At 39.1% G+C, this 25,857-nt stretch overlaps 1 protein-coding gene across 2 annotated transcripts in view; it reads left to right on the forward strand.

Moving 5' to 3' along the window:
* The window catches only part of LOC133549691 (intraflagellar transport protein 43 homolog A), a 33,215-nt gene extending 22,595 nt beyond the window's left edge, over positions 1–10,620 (forward strand). The window contains exons 8-10 of one of the 2 annotated variants that reach the window (XM_061895378.1): positions 296–371; positions 470–532; positions 8,931–10,620. In XM_061895378.1, coding sequence (XP_061751362.1) covers positions 296–371; positions 470–532; positions 8,931–9,101 — 310 coding nt within the window. In that variant the 3' untranslated portion in view covers positions 9,102–10,620. Of the gene's footprint in view, positions 1–295; positions 372–469; positions 533–774; positions 1,020–8,930 lie in introns of those variants that run through there. The other variant, XM_061895379.1, reaches the window with a different exon arrangement.
* The last annotated feature ends 15,237 nt before the right edge of the window (positions 10,621–25,857 follow it).

Here is a 25,857-nt window from a genome sequence, read left to right on the forward strand (position 1 = left end):
AATATCCACATTGAACTCATTGCAGGGGCAATGTAGCGTGTAATGTGCAATAAGTAGGACTGGCATGCGCCGATAGGCCCCGACCACTTTGAGAACCCCCTCACTTAATTCCGACCGCAGATAAGCAGCTGGGTTTCAATTTGAGACGTTTACCACTTGGCAACCAAAGTCTTCTGATTTCTGTTGTCTTTGCTTGAAGTCTTCAAGCCCACCAATTTATCAATCCTGTTTTGCACTAGACTGAATGTGTTCCGACTAAAATATTTTTTCCCACTTTATGTCTTCAAAAAATTAGCGTTCAAGTCAACCGGGTGATGACATACAGAGACCTGGACAATGATCTAAAATATTATTCTGCATTCCAGACTCTAGTAAGTTAACCACTTTTATGTTTTATACTTTATTATCTTGACTTATAAAGGTGTGTCTGTTTTAGTTTAGCAAACACATTTACAGTTTCTCTCTTTAGGATGGCGAAATCGACTTGAAGCTCCTCACAAAGGTTCTAGCACCAGAGCAAGAGGTGAAAGAGGTAAGTGATTTTCAAATTATTTTTTTATACTAGTAAATAACAGTCCAGCTGCTGTCCATAGCATCAGGGGAGGTTGCCACTCTTCCTCCCAGGTAATCAAGATTTATGATGTGTACATTAATACCCTCTGCTTCCCCCCTTCTCTCTGTGCTCCTTCTCCTCTCTGTACTCCTTCTGCTCTCTGTCTTCTCTTTCTTGGTGAACCTCTGCCTGCCCCCAATTGTTCTTTGGCTGCTCTGCAGGAAGATGTGCTCTGGGACTGGGATCATCTGTTTACAGAGGTGTCCTCGGAGCTGCTTATGGAATGGGATCAGGGAGAGAGTGATGAGCAAGCTTGATAATCTACAACATGAACAAAATATCTGTTCTGAATGGCACCAGTGGGAAATGGAACCATCAACTTATATTATAGTGTATAGTTTATATTTCCTAAATAGTCCACATTTTTTTGTATTCACTACATAAAGTTCACTGCTGCTTTGTGTGACCCTGACTTTGAGTAGGTTTTAACTTACATCATCATCACCACAAGGGAACAAGATTTTAATTTGAAAAGTCCCTCTGAGATCAAAAACAAAACAAACAAAACAAAACAGAATAATCAACACGCTGATACAAGTCCTAGGTTGATAATGAGCTAAGCTGAAATCCAGTTGATTGTGTTTAAATGAACATTCCTCATTAAGGCCCACAACCTTATTGTTATTGACTGTGCCATTTACTTTATCTTGCAGCTCTTCGATAGCAGCAACCCTTTCTTCACTACTATCTCAAATACATTGACCAGAGTTCCTATTGACACCAGGCGGATTAGCATACATTAGACCTTTTTTATTGGATGGACAGACGCGGTTTTCACACTGCTCTTTAAAGTGAGAGTAAAGAAAAGAATGAGGACACAGCAGGTTCAAGGACGTCAACATTTGCTGTGACATGTCCGTGCTGAAATGTGTGTAATTGCTGAAATGCATTGTGTACTTCGTGTTGAACAGGAGGTGGCTGCGTGTGTTATTGGCATTCCGTTTAGTCTTTAGTCGGGTTCATGTGTGTGAATTTCAATGCGGGGCTCCAACGTGCACACAGATCTATTAGGGAAACAGTTGTAACATTTACAGATTGTGATTAGGTTTATTTCTGAGACACACAGTGCTCTCATGACATTTGAGGATGCACTGCAAAAGACCTCAAGGACCCATCAGTTGTTTCACGTGCTAGGCCTTGAATCTCTGCGTGTAATTCCTGCCAGTGAAGCTATCGGACAGGATAATTGTGCTTTGAATATTTATATATTGTCGATTATTCAAGCTCAAATGCAAGTTTTTTTCTCTATTCGACATACACGCTCACTTTCGCCACCTCGACAATTGGCTCATTTTGCCAGACTTAATGAATTCTGCCCATATGTCCTGAGCAGCTGCTATGTTGCCCCTTCCTCCCGCCCCCGCCGAGCTGCGAAGTGCCCATCCATGTAGAGACAACCTCTAGCTGTCTCTCCGGAGAAAGTCTAAGCCTGCCACTCCTACGCTGGCAGCCGGATGCTGCTGTCGGAGGTGGACCGCGGCTGGGGCGAGGGCTCAGATTAGGGCACAATGATCACGGGGTTACGGCTGGCCTCCAATGACTGGTGGATCAGAGGGGATTATACAGAGACAGAGGAGAGGGGATGGGGTGGGGGGATGCAGAGATGCTGTTTGGCTTGTGCTCTCATCCAGCTTCTCAAAGTGACCTCGCTGCTGCCTCACCCTGATGCTCTCCTTTATTCTCCCCATGTTGCTTATTATCTACAGTGTATTCGGATGCTGCGGCAGGACTCGGAATGACCTCCTCTTGTCTGGGTGCAGTGAATTCAATCACATCAAAACAATATTTCTTGCAAGCAAGACGGCTGTTGGTGAGCGCCGTGGTTATGGCGGATGCTTTCAGATGAAAACGGTGTCACCTAGCTTTGACACCATGTTCATCTGAAAGCATGTGGACATGTGAGGATAGAGGCATCACATATTGGTTTGGGGTGTCATTTGTTTGTATTATAATAATGGAGCTGTTTTGGAAACAACTCCCATGCAGTGCAGGCTTATGTAGTCCAATATTTATTTCAAAGTATCCCAGTAGACTGTTTCGAATCAGATATTAAAGTAGGAACTTTCTCGGATGAAATAGAAGTTTTCAAATAAACTTTGTACCAAAAGAAAATCAATTCTTGTGTATGTGGATGGGAAAAACAAAATCAAATTTAAACAAAAACAAGGTTTGTTCATCAAAAATAAGCAAGCAACAACGATCATGTGCCTCTCCTATTCCGGTAAAAAAAAACATTTCCCACAAACCCAGGTGCATGCTGGTCCCTTACCAACAGCCTCTATATACTGTGGTATTCCCCTAAAGTGCCTAAATGAAACGAAACACACAAACAACGGGAAAATCTCTAAACTAAACAGATCATAACAAATGTAATCATAATGAAATTATTTAATTCAGAATAAAAGGCATTTACTTATTTTGCAGCATTTAGTGTTGTTTAGTTTAAATGTTTGGGTATAATAATTCTAAATTAAATAATACATTTTCATTTTGACTATCTTTATCTGTTTTGTTTTAGTGCAACTTTCTTACACTTCCCAATATGTCAGTCTTGGTTTTAAATAATCTGTAAAATACAGTTAATCAAAAGTTGTTTTTTTGTGTTTTTTTTTTAAATACAAAATCTCATTAGACATTGTTGTACAGTATCATGTATACCTCAGTGGTTTTTAAAGTGAGACTTTGGGAGGTGCATAGGTTTGAGAAAAATAAAAATATATATATTTTCAAACTTACTTCGCTAAGTAAGTTAGTCAAACCATTCTTTTAAAAAAAATCAGATTAATCTAAATTATTGTTCTAAATTAATCATGAGTAATCATAGGTAGGTACTCTCTTGCTCATTTTAAGTTAATTAAAAAAGACCGATATATTTTGACACAAATGCAGTTTTATTGTCATAATGTCAAACCTTAAAGTTTTTCTTAAATGCACGTTGTTTATTTTTCTTGAACCATTTTTATCAAAAATCCCGTCAGATTATTTTGGAGTTAAATTAGCCAATCTGTGTCTCCTCACTCTCTGCATTTACATACAGTATCCATTGACCTGATCACTGACCATATAACAACCTGCGCCGTCTGTCAGGCAACCATCAAGGAGCATGTACAGTACACGGATAACTCATAAAGACTGTGATTTATCAGCATTTGTACACGGTTAATGCAAAAAAGTGTAATTATTCACATGGGTTAATGCAGTGGTTCTCAGCCTTTTTTCAGTGATGTACCCCCTGTGAACATTTTTTTAATTCAAGTACCCCCCTAATCAGAGCAAAGCATTTTTGGTTGAAAAATAGAGATAAAGAAGTAAAATACAGCACTATGTCATCAGTTTCTGATGTATTTAAATGTATGACAGTGCAAAATATTGCTCATTTGTAGTGGTCTTTCTTGAACTATTTGGAAAAAAATATATAAAAATAACCTAAAACTTGTTGAAAAATAAACAAGTGATTCAATTATAAATAAAGATTTCTACACATAAACGTGATCATCAACTTAAAGTGCCCTCTTTGGGGATTGTAATAGAGATCCATCTGGATTCATGAACTTAATTCTAAACATTTCTTCACAAAAAAAGAAATCTTTAACATCAATATTTATGGAACATGTCCTCAAAAAATGTAGTCGTTAACACTGAATAATGCAGTGTTGCATTTCTTTTTACAGTTTATGAACTTACATTCATATTTTGTTGAAGTATTATTCAATAAATATATAAAGGATTTTTTAATTTTTGCTATTTTTAGAATATCTCACGTACCCCTTGGCATACCTTGAAGTACCCCCAGGGGAACGCATACCCCCATTTGAGAAACACTGAGTTAATGCATCAACTTTCACAGCCCGATTTTAACGGTAAACTTAATTTGAGTTCATACTGTATGTTGAGGCAATAAACAGATTATGGAAAGAGCAGAATACGCTACAACATATGTTTGAGAATATGTTTTTCAGGAAGTAGGGCCTATAATACATCACCTTTTATGTCATGTAACTCCAAAGCAGCAAAATATTGTTTATAGGAGTGACAAATCTGATTTGGTCTTCGTCAAAAAGCAGTAAAGGAATATGATATTTGCTCATATAATATTTGTTTAACTTCCTTTTGTCTGCATGCTTCTGCTCAAGTATTTTGATTTTGAGCACTAATTGGACAGCTAGACTAGTGATAGTATGCTTAGAGCACTACCTAATATGCTGTGGTGTTGACAGAAGTTTATACAGTATATCCTATCTGCTCTCAATATCTGCCTTCCATATGTGCCAATAGCAATATACTTCTCTGTAATGAAAGAAAATGGGAAGATGTAGTGATAGCCGGGCCACCTTCACTTACAGAGTGAGGGGTGTGGAAAGACAAGTTAAAGCTTGTGCAATATTAGGACCACTTCCATTCCATCATGAGCCACGTGCCGCTCACTGGTTCACTGTCAATGACCTGGCCAGTGCTACATCACTCAGGTGCTCGGAACTGGCCAAAACAGCAGTCTGTCATGAAGGCGTGATTAGTAAGTAAAAAAAACAAAAAAAACACGAATGCATGCTTCAGGATGCCATCTTTTTGCACATAATGAAAATAAATTCATGGCAGTTCAATCTCTGAGTCGAAATTCATGCAACGTGTTTACAATTTACCAACACACAGTCAACAAATAGCATTTTTGCTTAAGCGCAATGGGAAACAAATTAAATTCATGCTTTATTTTAGACTATTCCTGTCCATTGATAAGTTTTGATTAACACAGTTAAAATGTGTTTGTAATTATTAATAATTCATTCAAAAATATCAGAAGCAACAACTTCTTACACAATGACAATATTGATATTAATTATATAGCCAAATGAATGCCTCAACCAAAACTGAGGTGGTGAAAAGGTTGTGCAAGGACCTATCTATACCTGTCCTGTTAGTTAGTGTACTGCACCTTTAACTGAATTTTGGAGCGATGGTCCACAGAAAAGACAACTATTTTCCACTATTCTTAAACATGCAATGTTTTAGGAACATTAAACTGAATCGATGGTGTTTGCGTTCCTTGGAAATATGTATATATATATGTATGTATATGTGTGTGTGTGTGTATAGTATATATATATATGTATATGTATATATATGTATACAAGTATATATATATATGTATATATGTATAAAAGTATATATATGTATATATTTGTATATATATGTATATATATATATATATATATATATATATATATATATATATATATATATATATGTATGTATGTATGTATGTATGCGATGCTTTAAGAACTTTCCACTGAATCGATGCGATTTGCGTTCCCTGGAAATAAAATCCATAAATGTATGGTAAAAAAATAAAAACATTGTAAAGATATATATATATATATATATATATATATATATATATATATATATATATATATAGTATATAATATATACACATATGTATATATGTATGTTTATATATATATGTATAATACATACACATGTGTATACATGTATATATAATATATATACACATGTATACATGTATGTATATATATATATATATGTATTTATATACGTATGTATGTATGTATATATATATTTATATATGTATGTATATATATGCCAGCACCCCCCGCGACCCCAAAAGGGAATAAGCGGTAGAAAATGGATGGATGGATGGATATATATGTATGTATGTATATATATATGTATGTATATATATGTATGTGTATATATATATCTATATATATATAATATATATATGTATGTATGTATATATATATATAATATATGTATGTATGTATATATATATATATATATATATATATATATATATATATTCATATATATTAGGGGTGTAACGATACGTGTATTTGTATTGAACTGTTTCGGTACGGGGGTTTCGGTTCGGTGCAGAGGTGTATCAAACGAGTTTCCACACGGACATATTAAGTAGCATAAACCATACTCAAAATGCCGGACATTTGAGGCATTTAAGAAACTCTGTCCTGAAGACATGTCCGGTGAAAAGAGGACGTATGGTCAGTCTATCTTAGCCCGGTCGCTGCTAGCATGTTAGCAAAAGAGGACACGTCCAGTGCTAGCAGCGACCGGGCTAAGATAGACTGACCATACGTCCTCTTTTCACCGGACATGTCTTTTGCGGCGTTGTCCGGCGGAGTTTCTTAAATGCCTCAAATGTCCAGCATTTTGAGTTATGGTAGAGTGTATTTTCAATGCACGTTCAGGGTTAAGAATGGGTTAAAAACAAAACAAATTGTGCGTGCAGCAGCATCATTCGTGAGGGAGGGGAAGACAGAGAGAGCGAGAGAGTTATGATAAACACGCATGCGTCGCCATGCCCTGCTTTTTACCCACGGATTTATCAGATTTAATTTTTATTATCTATAGAAGGGGTGTCAAAAGTGTGCTCCGGAGGCCATTTGCGGCCCACAGCTAATGTTTTAAAGGCCCACGGCACATTCTAAAAAATACAATTAAACAAAAACATAACAAAAGTGAAAAAAAAAAGCTTGAAGGTTGAATGTGATATATAAAAAGTTGCAATGTTGACTAATAAAACAAAGCGTTTTTTTTTTTCTTTCAAACTGTCATTGCTCAAAACATAATATTAAATATAAATCAATGATATCATGAATTATTGACTTATCCAAGGTTCCGATTACTTCACATCACATATTCCACTAAGAAAAATATTTTTGGCGGAATATTTAGCAAATTTGGTTGGTAAATAACCCCAAAAAATGTTATTTTGTTGTTTTCTTACTGTACCGAAAATGAACCGAACCGTGACCTCTTAACCGAGGTATGTACCGAACCGAAAATTTTGTGTACCGTCACAACTCTAATATATATATATATATATATATGTATATATATATATATTTTTTTATTTATTTTATTTTTTATCTTTTTTTAATTTAAATTTTTTTTTTTTAAATATCAAGCAAAGGGTCATGGCTCTTTGGTCTGATAGCATATTTCATAAATAACATTTGAACTATCTTTGCTAATTGTATATCTATGCTAAACTCACTCCTGTTACTTACAGTCCTGTTAATGAGCTTAGGAACCTTGTAGGAACATGTTATACACATTTCCTGATCCGGGCCAATACACATTTAGTGTACTGTAGTTCACTGTGTGTATTATTCAGAGGTATAAAAAATGCAACTTTATTTTGAGAGCGTTACGTCAGTCAAATTTAATTCATTTAACTTTGTGTTATTTTGTTTATTCTATCATTAATATCCAACAGATCCCAGTGGACTTAATTGGTTGAGATCAGGTCAGCTTTGAATTAACCTGGCCATTTTATTGTGAAATAAAAAAAAAAAAAAAAAGCAAATCTGTGGACAGAAAAAAAATCCCTTTATCCTATTGTTGAAATGTGATCAGCTGAATTTGTTATAATCTCAATTTTCCCAATGTGGCTTTAAAAGGAGGCAGACAAAGGTTTGATGATGAAATACCGAGGAGCTTCACATTTGTCTTGTATTTTATTATTTTACCTCTTCACCTCTCAGGCCTGAACGCCTGGTCCTTCATTTTTCACATGGCTGGTTTTCTTATCATTGAGGGCCCCTTTGTGCTGGCCTAGGACTGACATAAAGGCAATAAAACACAAAACATTCTGTAAAACACAGATGCCTCTCTGCTTGTGGAAGCCCGGCAATGACTCTCCCGGAAATTATGATAATAACTCAGGGCTGGTATAGAATTGGGCGGGGGAGGGGCTCTGGGGTCATCGAAACTGAGGCTCACCAAGGTCCTGTGAGCACGGCGAGGTGAAGGTGGCCTGTCGGGCCTCGCTTCCTTCCCCGCCTGTCGTAAACTCTTTCCATCACGCGGCATGCTGGCTGCTATACAGCATCATGGACCTTGTGTCTTGGAGATGATGGGGAGGCCTGGTGGGTGGTGGCGAGGTCAACGCAACGCCACTATTTGACCTTTAAGGGTTGTCAATGCTCACTTTTGCTTGAATACCTTTTTTTTATATATAAGTGTTTTTTGGCCTGTGGAAAGAAAGCCAGATCTGCGTCTGGCTTTCAGGAGGGGCTGGACGTAGTCCCACAACACCTCTCGAGTGTGTGAATGAGAAGGAGCCGGCACAGGAAGAGTGCGTGGGCTCCACCACTGAGGTGCTGACAAAGAGTTCGAGGGAGATGAGACTGCATCTGTTCCAACTGCACCCTCGCAGCAGGGGGGCTCTCCAAAAGTCTCAGCTTTCTCCTGGCATTTTTCATGGCTGGAGGCCGGTCCTGTCTCTGATGCTTACTTCTTATCGCTTGCTCTCATTTTTGTACATTTTATTTTGCAGGGGGAAGAGAAACGCCGAAGGCTCCATCTGCTGGGGGATCGCCACGGTCTCTGCAGCCTGCCTGGGGAAGAGAGTAAGTGGTGTCTCAACGACTCACCACAGCGGTCTCACAACGGCAGACATCAGAGTTGCACGTCAGATGTCGTAGACCAGCTGGTCCAGTCTCTTTGAGTTGTAAGCAGACACTAATGACCACTCCGCACACACATACAATCATAACACTGCAAATATTATCACCGTTTGTTTTTTGACGGTAAAATTCTCACAACGAAGCTGCCAATGTGTTACCCTAAAATCTACAATTGTTGTTTTTATGGTGTATTGCTGTAAATGGAAAAGAGGTACTTCAGTTTTTTTACAGTAACATTCTGGCTACTGAGCTACCAGTATTTTACCGTAAAACCTTGGTTGTTGTTTTTACGGTGTTATATTGTAAATAGAAAAAAAAGTGCTACAGTTTTTTTTACAGTAAAATTCTAGCAACTGAGGTGCCAGTTTTTATATTTTACAGTTTATTACTGTAAATGGGTAACAGTACCACAGGTTTTTACTACGCTAAAATTCTGGCGATTGAACTGCCAGTGTTTTACCGTAAAATCTACTGTTGTTGTTTATACACTGTATTTTACTGTAAATGGAAAATGGGTACCACATTTTTTACAGCAAAATTTTGTTTTGTTTTTTATACTGTAAAATGTATGGTTGTTATTTGTACAGTCTATTACTGTGAGAGGAAAATGGTAACACAAGTTGTTTGTATGATAAAATTCTGGTGACTGAACTGCCAGTGTTTAACCGTAAAATCTACGGTTCTTGTTTTTACAGTGTATTACTGTAAATAAAAAATCATACCATAGTTCATTTTTTTTTACAGTAAAACTCTAGCGTGTGAGGTGCCAGTTTTTTCATTTCACAGTTTAAAACTGTAAATTGGTAACAGTACCACAGGTTCATATTACGCTAAAATCTGGCGACTGAACTGCCAGTGTTTTACCGTAAAATATACGGTTGTTGTTTATACGGTGTGTTAGTGTAAATGAAAAATAGGTACCACATTTTTTACAGTAAAATTTTGCCGACTGAGCTGCTGTTTTTTTATACCGTAAAATGTATGGTTGTTATTTGTACAGTGTATTACTGTGAGAGGAAAACGGTACCACAAGTTGTTTGTATGATAAAATTCTGGTGACTGAACTGCCAGTGTTTTACCGTAAAATCTACGGTTCTTGTTTTTACAGTGTATTACTGTAAATAAAAAAAAATTATACCATAGTTCAGTTTATTTTACAGTAAAACTCTAGCGTGTGAGGTGCCAGGTGCCAGTTTTTTCATTTCAGAGTTTAAAACTGTAAATTGGTAACAGTACCACAGGTTTATATTACGCTAAAATCTGGCGACTGAACTGCCAGTGTTTTACCGTAAAATATACGGTTGTTGTTTATACGGTGTGTTAGTGTAAATGAAAAATAGGTACCACATTTTTTACAGTAAAATTTTGCCGACTGAGCTGCTGTTTTTTTATACCGTAAAATGTATTGTTGTTATTTGTACGGTGTATTACTGTGAGAGAAAAACGGTACCACAGGTTTTTTGTATGATAAAATTATTGTGACTGAACTGCCAGTGTTTTACTGTAAAATATATGGTTCTTGTGTATACTGTGTTTTACTGTATATAGAAAATAGATACCATCTTTTTTTTTTTTCACAGTAAAATTTTGGCGACTGGACTGCCATTTCTTTACACCGAAAAATGTATGGTTGTTTTTTGTACAGTATATCACTGTGAATAGAAAACTACAATTTTTTATACTGTAAAATTATCACAACTTATCTGCCAGTGTTTAACCGTAAAAATTTACAGTTGTTTTAGTCCAAAGTTGAGGTACACAGGTGCACACCCTAAATTGGTCACCTCTAATGACAGGGGAGATATTGGCCCCTCTGTACTTTGCTACAAGTTACTTATTGAACTCAATAGTGTTTCTCACCGTCTTTACTGGTGGCTGGCACCGGCAACTTTCTTTGATTTACAGTTTTTATTTTTTGCAGTCATACTTATTAAAAACACAGAGAATGAGTCATCAACGATTATTCGTTTGAGCACACGATTCTGCTGAATGACATGCAGGAAAACTTATTAATTTGTTGCTCACAATGTTTGTATGATAACAAAAAAGCGCGGAAAACTTTCGGACAAAACTGTCATCGCAAAACTTAAAAAAAAAAAAAAGCGGATCGTACAAAAACTGAGGCATGACTGTATTTCTGTAAAGGATCCCATTTTGCAATCATATTCTCTACATCTCTGTGGGACGGGCTCGTCGACTGAGGGCTGGACCTGGTTGATAGTAAATCGCAGAGCGATTGTGAATTGGACAATTAGATCAATCCATACATCCATTTTCTACCGTTAGTCCATTATGGGGTCATGGGGCGTGCTGGAGCCTATCTCAGCTGCATTTGGGCGGTAGGCAGGGTACACCCAGGACAAGTCACCACCTCATCACAGGGCCAACATATATAGACTGACAACATTCACACACTAGGGCCAATTTAGTGTTGGCAGTCAACTTATCCCCAGGTGCATGTCTTTGGGGGTGAGAGGAAGCCGGAGTACCCGGAGGGAACCCACGCAGAGAGCATGCAAACTCCACACAGAAAGATCTCAAACCAAGGACTTTCATATTGTGAGGCACACGCATTAACCCCTGTTCCAGCATGCTGACCCAATGAAGATCTAATGGACCCCAATTATTGGTAAATAAGGTATACGTAAACATATCATGATGCAAGATATGGGTGACATTGAATTAGCTGTTGGGAGAGCTTGGGCTCTGTCAGTCCCCCAACAATGACTTGGCCTCATCTATACAAACTCACAATAAATATCTGCGCATCATTTATTTTAATTCTCTTCTTTCTTGCTGCGATGGAATACATTCTTAACCTTGCAGGACAAGGACACCCACGTGCCGCCTGCCTTGACTTAGCCGCTAAATTATTCTTCATTCTTTAGCGAGAAGAGGGGGAAAAAAAAAAAAGAGTCCAACGTTGCTCAGACTGTCAGCTCCAATGAATAGCATGCCTAAAAACATTGTCACCGAACCCCTGGACAAGGAAAAAGACGATGGAGAGGGCAGGAAAAGACAGACGAGTGAGGTTTGGGGGAGAGTGAGAGACGGAGGGTAGGGGAGAGGGGGAGTCAGCGGCCTCCAGAGTGATTTATTTGCCAAATCAGGACACAATGAGTCGATTATGAGTCCTCTAATAAGAGAGAGTGTTTGGGGACCCACTAATTGGGCATGATTGAGTTGCAGTCTGGGAGCAGAGCGAAAAGAGAACCTCGTTGGCGGCTGTCATGCAATCATCAGCTAATCAGAGCTTTGGAATTAAAACTGCGTGTTTAGGGTAGAGGGCGGGATAATGGCGGGGACCTGCCTGAGCCGTGTGGCTTCATGACAAGGCCAGCGTCCTGTGCCTCTGTGTGTGTGTGTGTGTGTGTGTGTGTCTGTCTGTCTGTCTGTGTGTGTTTTTGTGTGTGTATTTTAAGCCCTCACATCATAATCTGTGGTCTGCTTTGGTCTTGATTAGGAAAGTGAAGTAGCTGTAATCACCCCAGCCCTTGTGTTAAGAGTCCCCGTGTGTGTGTGTATGTGTGTGTGTGTGTGTGTGTGTCTCAGCTGTGTGGGTTTGTGAAACTGACATGTATAATTTGCGGGTACATGTGGCCAAACATCAACCAATTTACCAAATCCACTCAATTATTTTAATCAATACATCACAATTATGTGAAAATCACTATTTGCAGATTTTGTCAATGAGTTGAGTCCAAATCCATGATCGGGCAGTAAGATACAACACATATGTATTGCTGCTATTCAACAGACATCTTTTTCATGGGAATTTTCAATTGTGTTTTCACTGAGCTAAAGTTTTTGGTCATTCAGTGCACTAAAACAGCAATGTCTCATGGGTGGATTCGGAGTTACCTTTGTATTGGCCCAAGGCACATTGTAGAAATGAAAGTAAATATATAACACACACAGCAACAATTGGAAAATTGTTCTAAAAAATAATAATAACAACACACATTGTTGTCTTTAAATACATGAAGGTCTATGTATGTATGTTTATCCGTTTTACAAAATTTCAAAACATTAAAAAATATAAATTTCCTACATTCTGTGAATTAGTGTGGAAAATATTTGGACTCCCCTGCCTCTATAAAATGTGTGTACATAATGGACACAAAAAGAGCCCGTTGAACACAAGACCATACAAACAGCATCACGCCAGAGGATCCAACATGTTATCAGTAAACTTTGTAAAGGAACTCCAAGATGAAAGCACCAAAATTGTTCTATAATGTTGAGATGTGCTTTTTATTACAGTGGTCATGTTCAATCTTTCGACCACTAGGGGGCAGTGTTTATCTGCACTGCAGCGCGGGCGTCAGCAGAGGGCTAATTGTTCTGTTCAGGCGGTGTGTTGTCTTCCTGTGGCAGAGGTCAGCTAGACTACACTGCACCATATTGGTAAATGTTCTTCAACTAAGAGGTATTTTGTGGACATTCAAACGCCCGAAACCTTTACAAAGTGTTTTTTTGCATCCAAAACAATTCCAGTCGTATAGTTAGTACTCCTGGTGGTCATTTTAAACGGTGACCAATTTCCAATCAATTTCCTGTGCAGTTTGTAAATACGCCATTATGTTAACAAATCATGTTCGCTAACTTACCACATAGGGATATACTCATCTATTACTACTACTTAAACTTTGACAACTTTCTTGGTAATAGTCAAATAATTGTTTTGTTTGTTCTGTGCATTAAAATACATTTCACGACGACCCCGTGGTAGAAGCGATAGGTGATGGATGGATGGAGGTTTACAGTTTAACAATTCAACAGTAAAGTAGTTGGAAGTGCCAGAATTTATTCAATCCTACTACTGCCATGTCACATAACAATTGCTTATACAGTAATTTGCTCACCTCCTTTGTTTAGTATGTACCACATTTTAATCCCGAAAGGCTAAATCTGTCTAACAGCAGGTAGTTTGATAGTGTCTACAGTAACAAAACACTAACACAAATAAATTAATGCATTCAAAAACACCCACAGCATAAAATTAAACTACAAATATTAAAATAAACTGGTTAAGTTAGAAAAGTAATTATAATATCTGTCAATTTAATCATGGGTTTGGTTCAAATTGATTCAATAATTCAAATTAAATGATCTTTTTAAGCAAACGAGTAGGCTACAACGTAGTAGTAGTCATTATAGTAAAAACTGTAATTCTTACTGTTAATGTATGACTTCATTGTAGTTTTTTTTTTTATTTAAAATTATTCTAATGTATTTTAAACATTGTGACTGCTACATAAAACCGTACAGGGGAAGATTATAACGCTTCAATAACTTGCTATCCTAACAAACAAAAAAGTCTGCTGATTGTGCTCTTTCATAATTTCTATGTAAACCTGCTTCTTTGTACTGTAAAATTCAAACCAGCAAAGCTTTTTGTACACGTTAGTCAAATGACATTGATCTTGAGATCAGGTGCAGAAGTTTCTCAATGACATTTGATATTTGAAAATAACATTCTGTTTCCTGTCTGTGTCCACAAATGCGTCGCCAACAAACCAATGCACACAGTACTTTCTCCAATCCCCTTAAGGCCCCGTCTAATTGTGAATGCGGCATACATTTTAAGATGGGCTCGCAATAAAAATCTGGAGTGGGTTTAGGCATAAATGGGATTAATTCCCAAAGAATGTCCTTTGCTCTTCCGCCCGTAATTTCATTTGCAGAGTCCACAGGATGAATAGCCAAACAGGCAGCGATGTGGAACCGGAGGACAGGCCTTGCAGGGCCTATGCTGCTGTACCGCAGCCTTCAGGTTACGTTACCTTGATAATGTCACAGCTGCAGAAGCACACCACCCACCGTACAGGACACAGGAAATCCAATTATCCATCTCCTAATGTGTTGGAATGTTATGCTCTCATTCCTTAGACTGAGGCTACAGATCTGCCCCAGGGCCAACCTACCAGAGAGATTCCTGGGATTATTTTTTCAGGAGAGAAAAAAATACATAAAAACAATTCAGAAATCAATGTTACCAGAAGGTTACACTACAAAGTAACTTGCATTTTGTATATTTTGTGTGGATTAAGTTTAAAACAATTCAGAATCATTATTAAAACTTTATTATTACTTTTTAGCGGTATACTTTCATTTGTTCAGACTTTGGGTGGCATGTATACAGGACAAGGTATAACCTGTCCTGTCCATCTATCTAGAGAAGCAGACCCAGCCAGATTTCCCATGCTTGTATTTGTATTTAATAAAAAGAAAGATGCAGCATACGTTTCTGCTCACCGGCGGGGAGATGACAGTACACAACTCAAACGTAAGCCTCTCTGTGCATTGAGGAATGGGTCAGCTCGTCATTAACAAGGAAGACGATGTAACAAGATTAGAAACATTATCATGCCAAGCTGTGCCATGAAACAAACAGTAGGAAAGGTTTTTACTAAGGGCACACATATTGAAACTGTTATGCTCATGCCAAATTACAGAAATTACATACTTATTGATGAGTTTAGAAAAGTACAGTATATTCAACACACTGCATGAATATATATGTCCACTGTAAGACCCCTCTTTCCCATGAGACCCATTAATACTGAATCAAGACAGATGAGCCCCTCTCATGCCAAGCAGGTTGCCTCAATTGGATTAGTGAAGTTGATATAGCGATGAAAAGCTGTCTATGTGCCAAGTGGCCGTTAACTGGCCCAATATGCCAATATGACTTTACACAAAACAACCTTAGGATTCCCCCCTCAGTGATCGCACACCAGCAGTCAGCGGTTGTTTTCCGAGGACATTAAATGTGCACTGACATGCTAATGAGCAATAAACATTTATCAGCAGCAGGCCATGTGATTTAATAGCTGACATCTTTAACACCAAGTGGCACCTGAGCTCTTTCCCCCAATTGCTTTTATTGTTGAAACTACTGTCGCTTCTTTGGACGAGCGAGGTGTCAATTGCTGTCATTCCGCACTTTATGAATGGCGACATATCGAAGCCAATGCTTTTGTCCGGTGCTGATGCTATTGTCCCATGGAAGCAATGATGGCTGCTATGAATGTCAGCGATGAGCCCCACTGCGACCATGTGTACAAATGGGCACGGGCGTGACTAGCTGGTGAAATGTTATCAATCACCACGCATGCCGTTGGTGGTGGTGGTGGGGGGGTGTGGGGGGGTGGGGGGGTGGGGGGGGGGGGAAGCCGCTGGCGTTTGTGTAGCGACTCACACTGTTCCATATAAAAGACAGTGTGATGTATTAGAGCAGATGAACAAGAGCCGAGCTCTGACACTTGACTGACAGCTCATTTGACAGCCCCAGGAAAGTGTGCAGGCAACTTTCAATCTAATGTAATGCTGCTGAAGGAATGAAATTGTGCTGTGAGATTTTGTTTTCATGTCAGTTCTCCACCAGGACAACATGGGAGGATACGGGTAGAATATGATGAGGTTGTCCCTAACCACCCTCAACCTCCAGTTTAGATTCCAGAGGGGACAGACCTCCTGGCCCGTGAGTTGTCTTTCAATCCACTTACTTGTAAAGAATCAGGTTTCAGGTTTCAACCTCCCCCTAAAATTCATATTTGTGGGTAAACAAAAACATTTTGATATCATGCATTATCAATTAGCTTTCTCTCAGATGATCTGTGTCAGTCAATCGCTCGCTCCTTGTGAAACTAAAAGGACAGCAACAAAGATCATCTTCTCTTAGAGCATTTTCACTATTTGCTTCTCAACAATTAAGCAAAAATACATATAGATATTGTAACAATATACTGTATACCCCATCAAATCATAAAAATGGGGTCCTACTTGCTTGTAACAGTTCTGAAAAAAATACAAATGTACGCTGTTATATCTCAAATTCTGTATTGTGTTTTGGAAAAAGGTTGTCATAAATGTTACTTAATTCATTACAAAATAATACAAAAGAAAACAATGTTTTATGCATACATCAGTTTCTTCTTTCCTTCATGGATATAAACTTTACCGCTGCTGGTATTTTTTTCTATATTTTCATTTAATAAGTTGTGGGTGTATCTATTTCAGTTTATAAGTGTAAAAAGTGTTTTGCCTCGGTCATGACATTATGGTAATCGTGTGGCAGGGCATACTTGCATATGACAAATTTAATTGATTATTCTCACCTGTATGTAGATCATCAGTCGTTTAAAAACCACCACGTCTCCACTTTCATGGCAAATAATGGCAACAAAGTTTACATTTTGCAAGTTGGTTTCAACGTCATTTAATACAGTGGCACTCAATGCCTCTAGCATTTAATCACTAGCTTTGTGATGGCCATTAGCAAGAAAGGCAATGATGAGTGAGTGACGTGTGTAAGTGAGTGGGCAAGTTAAGAAAGGGAGCGCTAGCATGTTCAAGAGTGTTAGTAGCATGGTGGATGTCTGGTTGGCTTTGTGGAAAACATAAATAAAGAGTTGTAACAAATCAACGGCCTCGTCTTTCCCCGACAATAAACCGGCCCTGGAGGAAACGTCTCCCCTGTGCTGCTCGACCACGGTCTGGGAGCTGACTAGCAGGAAAGGTGTAACATGATGTTTCTTGGTGCCTGGTGAGGCGGATCTTTGAAAATCAGTGCACCCGGTTGTAAAGGTGTGCTTTTTATTAGCCAGTTTACATGGCGTGAAAAATATCTTTCCATCGTCATAAGTGAGCCATTCGCTGAAAAGTGGCTCCTGGGTTTATTGCTCGCCATGACGAAAACAATAACACTCGGGAGTCCTAATCCAGGAAATGCTGTATTTGTGATTGATAAAACTTTCTGCGAATCCAAATTTAAGAAATCGTACAGGAAAGTTAATTATTTTGAAGTCGACCAATAAAAACGCAAGAAACGGGGACGGAAATTTGAAGCAAAATAAAACACCGGTTGAAAGCAATAGTCAATTAAAAAAACAAATAAACCGGAGTTTTGACCCGGAGAAGGTGGGGTCGGTAAAAAAAAAAAAAAAAAAAAAAAAATCTGCGCCGCGCGGACTTCCAGAAGTGCGCGTCCTTTCTGATTTCAATGTGTAAAAAGACACAAAAAGTACTTCAACGCCATCAATGTGTGTGTGTGTATATATATATATATATATATATATATATATATATATATATATATATATATATATACAAAATTGATACATGGATGATACAGCAGAGGATTGGGAGAATGTCATGTGGTCAGATAAAACCAAAATAAAACTTTTTGGTATAAACTCAACTCGTCGTGTTTGGAGGAAGAAGAATACTGAGTTGCATCCCAAGAACATCATACCTACTGTGAAGCATGGGGGTGGAAACATCATGCTTTGGGGCTGTTTTTCTGCTAAGGGGACAGGACGATTGATCCGTGTTAAGGAAAGAATGAATGCGGCCATGTATCGTGAGATTTTGAGCCAAAACCTTCTTCCATGAGTGAGAGCTTTAAATGGTTGACCAAATACCTATTTTCCACCATAATTTACTAATAAATTCTTTAAAATTCCTACAATGTGAATTCCTGGATTGTTTTTTTTTCACACTCTGTCTGTCACAGTTTAAGTGTACCTATGATGAAAATTACAGACCTCCGCCTTCATTTTAAGTGGGAGAACTTGCACAATAAATACTAAATACTTTTTTGCCCACTGTATATACAGTATATATATATATATATATATATATATATATATATATGTATATATATATATATATATATATATATATATATATATATATATATATATATATATTAATTAGGGCTTCACGGTGGCAGAGGGGTTAGTGCGTCTGCCTCACAATACGAAGGTCCTGCAGTCCTGGGTTCAAATCCAGGCTCGGGATCTTTCTGTGTGGAGTTTGCATGTTCTCCCCGTGAATGCGTGGGTTCCCTCCGGGTACTCCGGCTTCCTCCCACTTCCAAAAACATGCACCTGGGGATAGGTTGATTGGCAACACTAAATTGGCCCTAGTGTGTGAATGTGAGTGTGAATGTTGTCTGTCTATCTGTGTTGGCCCTGCGATGAGGTGGCGACTTGTCCAGGGTGTACCCCGCCTTCCGCCCGATTGTAGCTGAGATAGGCGCCAGCGCCCCCCGCGACTCCAAAAGGGAATAAGCGGTAGAAAATGGATGGATGGATATTAATTAGGGCTGTGAATCTTTGGGTGTCCCACGATTCGATTCAATATCGATTCTTGGGGTCACGATTCGATAATATATAGATTTTTTCGATTTGATTCGATTCTCGATTCAAAATCGATTTTTTCCCGATTCAAAAGGATTTTGTATTTTTCAATACATAGGATTTCAGCAGGATCTACCCCAGTCTACTGACATGCTACCAGAGTAGTAGATCTTTGTAAAAAGCTTTTATAATTGTAAAGGACAATGTTTTATCAACTGATTGCAATAATGTAAATTTGTTTTAACTATTAAACGAACCAAAAATATGACTTATTTCATCTTTGTGAAAACATTGGACCCAGTGTGTTGTCAAGCTTATTAGATGCGATGCAAGTGTAAGCCACTGTGACACTATTGTTCATTTATTTATTTTTATAAATGTCTAATGATGTCAATGAGGGATTTTTAATCACTGCTATGCTGAAATTATAACTAATGTTGAGACTGTTGTTGATAATATTCTTTTTTGTTTCACTACTTTTGGTTTGTTCTGTGTCGTGTTTGTGTCTCTTCAATTGCTCTGTTTATTGCAGTTCTGAGTGTTGCTGGGTCAGGTTTGGTATTGGAATTGGATTGCATTGTTGTGGAATTGCTGTTTAGTGGTTTGTTGGATTCATTTAAAAAAAAAAAACAAAAAAAAAAAACAACAACAACGATTTTTTAAAAATTAGAATCGATTCTGAATCGCACAACATAAACGATTCGATTCGATTCTTATTTGAATCAATTTTTTCCCACTTCCTAATACATACATATATATATATATATATATATATATATATATATATATATATATATATATATATATATATATATATATATATATATATATATTAGTATTTGGCAAACCCATCCAAATGATGAGAATCCGATATCCTAATCACTTGGCCTGGCCACAGTTGTATAAAATCAAGCACTTAGGCATGGCGACTGTTTCTACAAACATTTGTGAAAGAATGGGCCGCTCTCAGGAGCTCAGTGATTTCCAGCGTGGGACTGTCATAAGATGCCACCCGTGCAACAATTCCATTCGTGAAATTTCCTTGCTCCTAAACATTCTAAAGTCAACTGTCGGCTTTATTATCAGAAAATGGAAGAGTTTGGGAACAACAGCAACTCAGCCACCAAGTGGTTGGCCACGTAAACGGACAGAGAGGGGGCAGCGGATGCTGAAGCGCATAGTGCAAAGACCTTCTGCAGTCAGTTGCTACAGAGCTCCTTCCAATTAGCCCACATACAGTACGCATAGAGCTTCATGGAAATGGTTTCCATGGCCTGTAGCGGCATCTAAGCCATATATATATATATATATATATATATATATATATATATATATATATATATATATATATATATATATATATATATATAAAATCTGTCAAAGTTAATGCTACCAACATATACTTTGGAGCACCACTTTTATTGTGAAGACAGGAACACTTTTGACAGCAAGTGTTTAGAAAGAGTGTGTTGAAATAAAAAGTGTTTCTTACTTTCCTGCACGTCGTTTTTTTCTTCATACTGATCTCACACCAGCCAGCGGCCATCTCACAAGACCCTCGGTTGCTGTGTATGTCAATCAAGTGACAATTGTGACATTATAGTAAAGATTTATTTTTAGGCCTTTTATTTTAATGCCTGGCGATCGACCTATTCCCCCACCGCAATCGACCTAATGGGCGCCCCTGCCTTATACAAACAGAACCTCGATTTAGGAACTGAATTGTTTTCTGAACTGGATTCTTAAATAGAAAAGTTAGTATATTGAAGAATGCAGTGTCAACAACGCTGTGGATACTTCCTGAAGGTTACAAACTCCACAACGTTTGTCCATTGATTTCTTTGGACTCATATTGAGCTAGCAAAACTAAAAAAAAGGCACTTAGCACATTAGGTATCTACAACACTTCTGTGCTAACTGAATGAGCACCGGAAATCAATAAGTTAAATGGCTGCCTGCAGGCACACAACGGTTAGATGAAACATCTGTACACTGAGACAAGGTTCGTACAACAAAGCATATTTTTATTAGGCCTATAGTTTGTAAATCGAAAAGTTTGTATGGCGGGTGAATGATTGAGGTTCCACTCTATGTAAAAAATTAATACCACATTTTCTGGACTATAAACTGCCACCTTTTCGCCACGCTTTGAACTCCGCACTTTACACAAAGCTGCAGCTAATTTAAGGATGTTCCCAAGTTCACATGCAAGTAATTTTTGCCCTGTCACATCAGACCAATGAAATTGCAGAACGGGTCACAATGGATCAATTAAATTGTTCACCTAAAATACAGGCCACTCACACAATCATTCAGTCATCCATTTAGCACAATATGCACTCACCCTCATAATGGAAAAAAAAGGACAACATGCACACAACGCAGCCCAAAGCCTAAGACTGGCCATCATGGAACAGACATCCACCACTACAGGCCTCAAAAGGCTGGACAGAAAGAGGGTAGGGGTGAAGACTTTGCTCAGTGACCTATCCGATGTTGTGTTACAGACACTGTGTTGCATATATTGTGTTACAGACACTGTATTTTATATCATTTTTGAATTAACACAAGCGCCTGCGGAAATATTCAATAGTTCAATGTGTACATTTGTGGCTTATAGGCCAATGTAGAAAATAAAATTTGTCAAAAAATTCAGTGGGTGCGAGTTATATTTAGGTACATTACAGTGCATTTCAAAATAACCCCCAAATCATTAACGTACTTTTAAATACAGTATGCCATAAACCTGCGTCATTCTCGAGAATTCCTTCTTTTTCCAGTGGAGTCTATAGTTAACAGTAGACTTACTAGTTTCCATCAAAAAAAAATCACAATTGCTGAGCACAGCAGCAGTTAACAATTCTCAGATTCTGCACTCAGAGGTCATAGAATATTTCTTAATTATACTCCACAAAACGTAAAATTATGTCACCAGAAACTTCTTCAAGCCCAGGAGACTCAGAGCTCCCAATGAGTGATCCCTGAATGATCAATCACAGACAGCTAATTAGCCGTTTTACAGATGCTCAGTCCTTTTTGCTCCTGCCCCATCTATTTTCTCACCATTAAGACCCTTTCTTTTTTTTTGCCACTGAAAACTTAGCAAAACTTCTGTCGGTTAAAGCAATCAAAAAACAGTCCAACCCTTGTTTTGCACGTATTTCTCCCAAAACGTATATCACATGATCACAGTTCTTGGTGAACCTAAACACCAGTGTAACAATTGTGTAAAGTGCATTTTGCAGCATTCTCATTTTTCCTGTTAACACACTGGAAGCGTGAGTATTGTATGGGTGATCATTAAAATTTATGGCGAGCTGACTTCATCCAGCTTGCTAGGCGGCACTGGCATAAGTCATAATTATGTCATGACATTGCAAGATAAAGTGTCCACACTGGCCCTCTCATCCAGACCAGTTAAATGGTATAATTAGCCCGGTAACAGGCGAATGCTCCAGATTGGATAAGTTATTAAATGTTTGGATGAACCTTCGTTCCATTTCTCTATCTATCGCTGTCTTCTTTGCTCGCTCCCCCCTCCTTTCGCCATTAGCCCATTAGCAGTTATATGATACTATATGCTGATGAGGCAGTGGACAGAGAAAGTGAGTAAATTAAGCCTGACCACTGCTTGTGTTATGGACTGCTCTTATGAAGGACACTGCTAGACATGAGCGAATATAACTAAAGGACCTGCCTGCATAGCTGAGTTTCTAGAAATACTTCCGACATAGTGCTTTATAATGATTGAATTCTTTCAGAGCCGCAGTTCAGTCTCTTTATGCTGCGGACCTATGGAAAGTAATGGCACAGTGCCTTGTGTGGGTCAGACCAGCAAACATGTCAAACGTAACCCATCAGATTGTTCAATCTGTCCCCTGTTAAGCTATAATGGAAGGGCGTGCAGTGAGGCTGACAGCATACTCGCCGCTGCTGGGCCTTTGAGCCGCCGTGTACGCGCCGTGCTCCACCAGAGGGTCTCACCAAGCGTGACTGTGTGTTATTCACACTGACGAGTTCCACTGTTCACTGTCACCTCTCATTGTGTGGGGATATCATCCTGTGGAGAGAGAGTTGTGTGGCCAGGAGATGGTGGCGGCGTAGAGCGCTGGCCATGCCACTCGCACCAGCCTGCACATTATCAGATATAGAGGCGGATATTGAGAAACAGTATGCTACAAAGTTTGCCTGCATGTGCTCACACATTCTTCCAGACTGTGGCGGGGGCCTATTTGGGGAGGGGCAGGTGTTACTGGGTTTGATTTGTTGTGAAGACTCCAGCAGCAGGACTCAGCAGTGTCCAGGCTTGCCCAGCAGGCTTGCTGCGAGTGACACTTCCTGTCCCCGTCTCGTCCTGCAGAGATCCGTGTGACAGCAGGGACCTGGTGCTGTGAGGCGTATCCTTCATCATCACCACAGCCAAGCGTCCTCAGCAGACAGCAAGTCAGCTGGTTATCTGTGCCACACCAATGTATCCCTTTGCTCTCACCTCGCACGACCCTCTCTAAACGACTGCCTTTGGCCTTTCTCCAAAGAGGCTTCTCTCTCACTTGGCTTCCTGATGTTTTTTTTATGTTCCTCCCAGCAGACAAATAGAGTTTGACCTCCTACAAGAGAAAATGCCTCAGCTCATCTGATCTCACTACCCAGAGGAGCTGCCCTGCTGCAAGGGCCAGTGATTGGAAAATTATAGTGCGGCACATTGTTGTCAGTATGGACAGACAATTTTTGCAACAGTCATCCATGTCAGAGTGATTGGTCGTCTCTGATTGCTACATGTTTGGATACAAGTTCAAGTAGAATATACTTGCATAATAGTGTAATGATGTCTGATTGCACACGCACAAACTGGCGGTTCTGCTGGGTGGAAGGTGTCAGTAATTTTGGTCTTTTGTGTGACTATACCTGTTGCCTCTGTGGAGCGAAAGCGTCTGTTTCTGCAACACAAGTGGCTTTGTGATAAGTGATTAGAATTGAAGACAAGGGCCTTGTCAGCACACACTCTTCAGATTTGAGGTCAGACTGGCCCCCTGATTGTGTTTTTTTTTTCTTTTGAGGGGGAGGCTGGAGGGAGAGAGTTTACTGTCGCTTCATTGAAGCCTCCATCATCACCTGCTGAGGTTTGAGTCCCCACTGTCTGTTTCATCGTTCTCCGCATCCACCCCTCCTCATCCTCCGTTTCTCTCTCTCATTTCCCTCTTCTCAGCCCCCACCCACTCTGGCCCAACGCCTGCTCTTTTGCTCACCCCCCATGTTCGCAAATCACTTCTTCCCGTGTCAGCAGGTAAATTGTTTTGTCCTCCCGCTCCCTGCTTTCATTACCTTGTGTAAATTAAGCGATATGTCGTCCACCAGTGCGCGCCAAAGCACTCGCTGCGCTAACGCCAAAATCATGAGATTTGGCATAATAAATGAAGACAAACTGGCTGTAGCGGTGCTCCTCTCCATGCGGGCTCGCCTTCATTATTCGCTTAACTTGCCGGAGAAAATGACTTAACCCTGACCCGTGTATTACGTCCCAAATTCACTCCAGATAAAAGCCTTTTTACAGCGCACAACAATTTATATTCCGGCAAAGAGGCTGCTTTTCTCTGTCAGTTTTCCAATCTCAGCTCCTCAACACACGTCATTAAACTTGTCTTGCATTCCAGTATTTGTCCATCAGTCCTCCTTTTTACATAAAATCTGGCAGCATTATTCTGGGATTTGATGGCACACGCTCATTTTTTCCCCTTGGAACGTTTGATTGGAAGAAATATAACCAGGCCTGGGCTATCTCCTCTCCTCTGTGGAATCATGCACTTGATGAAATAGTGTTCCCCCAGCAAGAATAATAAAAACAGACTTGTGCATTACAGGGGGCTCTCAATCTGCCAGCTGAGCTGAGCGAAAAAACCCACCCTGCCTCGTGACAGATTTTTATAGTTATCCCTGCAGATAAATGGAAACGGCTGACCAGGCTGGGAAAGGCCACTCTGAAATGAGGGTGGGCTTCCTGCCTGGATAATATGACTTGATGCGCTACTGTTACCACCTGAGACCTCCTATCCTCGCCGATAGAAGATTGGGGCAATGTGTGTAACATCGCAACACCCATTTTACATAAGTTGTTGTAAGTCAAGTGCTGTATTTCTAAAAAAAAAAATGTTAAAGTTGTGTGTGTGCGTGCGCGTTTGTTTGAGTGTGACACCAGGGGTGTGTGGAGCTCCATTGAGAATGAACTGTACACAATGAAAAGGGTCATTGCGACTGTTCCCTGCAGGGCCGGTGCTCTCTCTCCAGAGGTGTCAGCAATATCAAGCTCACTTAAATGTGAAAGGTGAGAGTTACTTTACATTAAGCTCTTTTTTGCACAGCCCACAGTTAGTCACATTTGACTTTGGACAGTTGTTGAAAAAAACAACTTGTCCTTTTTGAGTACCTTGAAAAGTGTATAAAAGGTATATACTGTTCATCACATACAATTTAGCATTCACATCCTCACAATATAGCCGATTCTTCCCAAGGAAAACGCATTCTAATTCAGCCAAAGTTGGTAATAATTTGTAAGAATTGTAAGTACAGTAGTACCTCAATTTACAAGGTGAATTGGTTCCACGACCAAGGTTGTAACTCAAAACACGCATCTCAAATCAACCCTGCCCAATGA

This window comes from Nerophis ophidion, linkage group LG03 (assembly GCF_033978795.1).
Source record: "Nerophis ophidion isolate RoL-2023_Sa linkage group LG03, RoL_Noph_v1.0, whole genome shotgun sequence".
Lineage (NCBI taxonomy): Eukaryota > Metazoa > Chordata > Actinopteri > Syngnathiformes > Syngnathidae > Nerophis > Nerophis ophidion.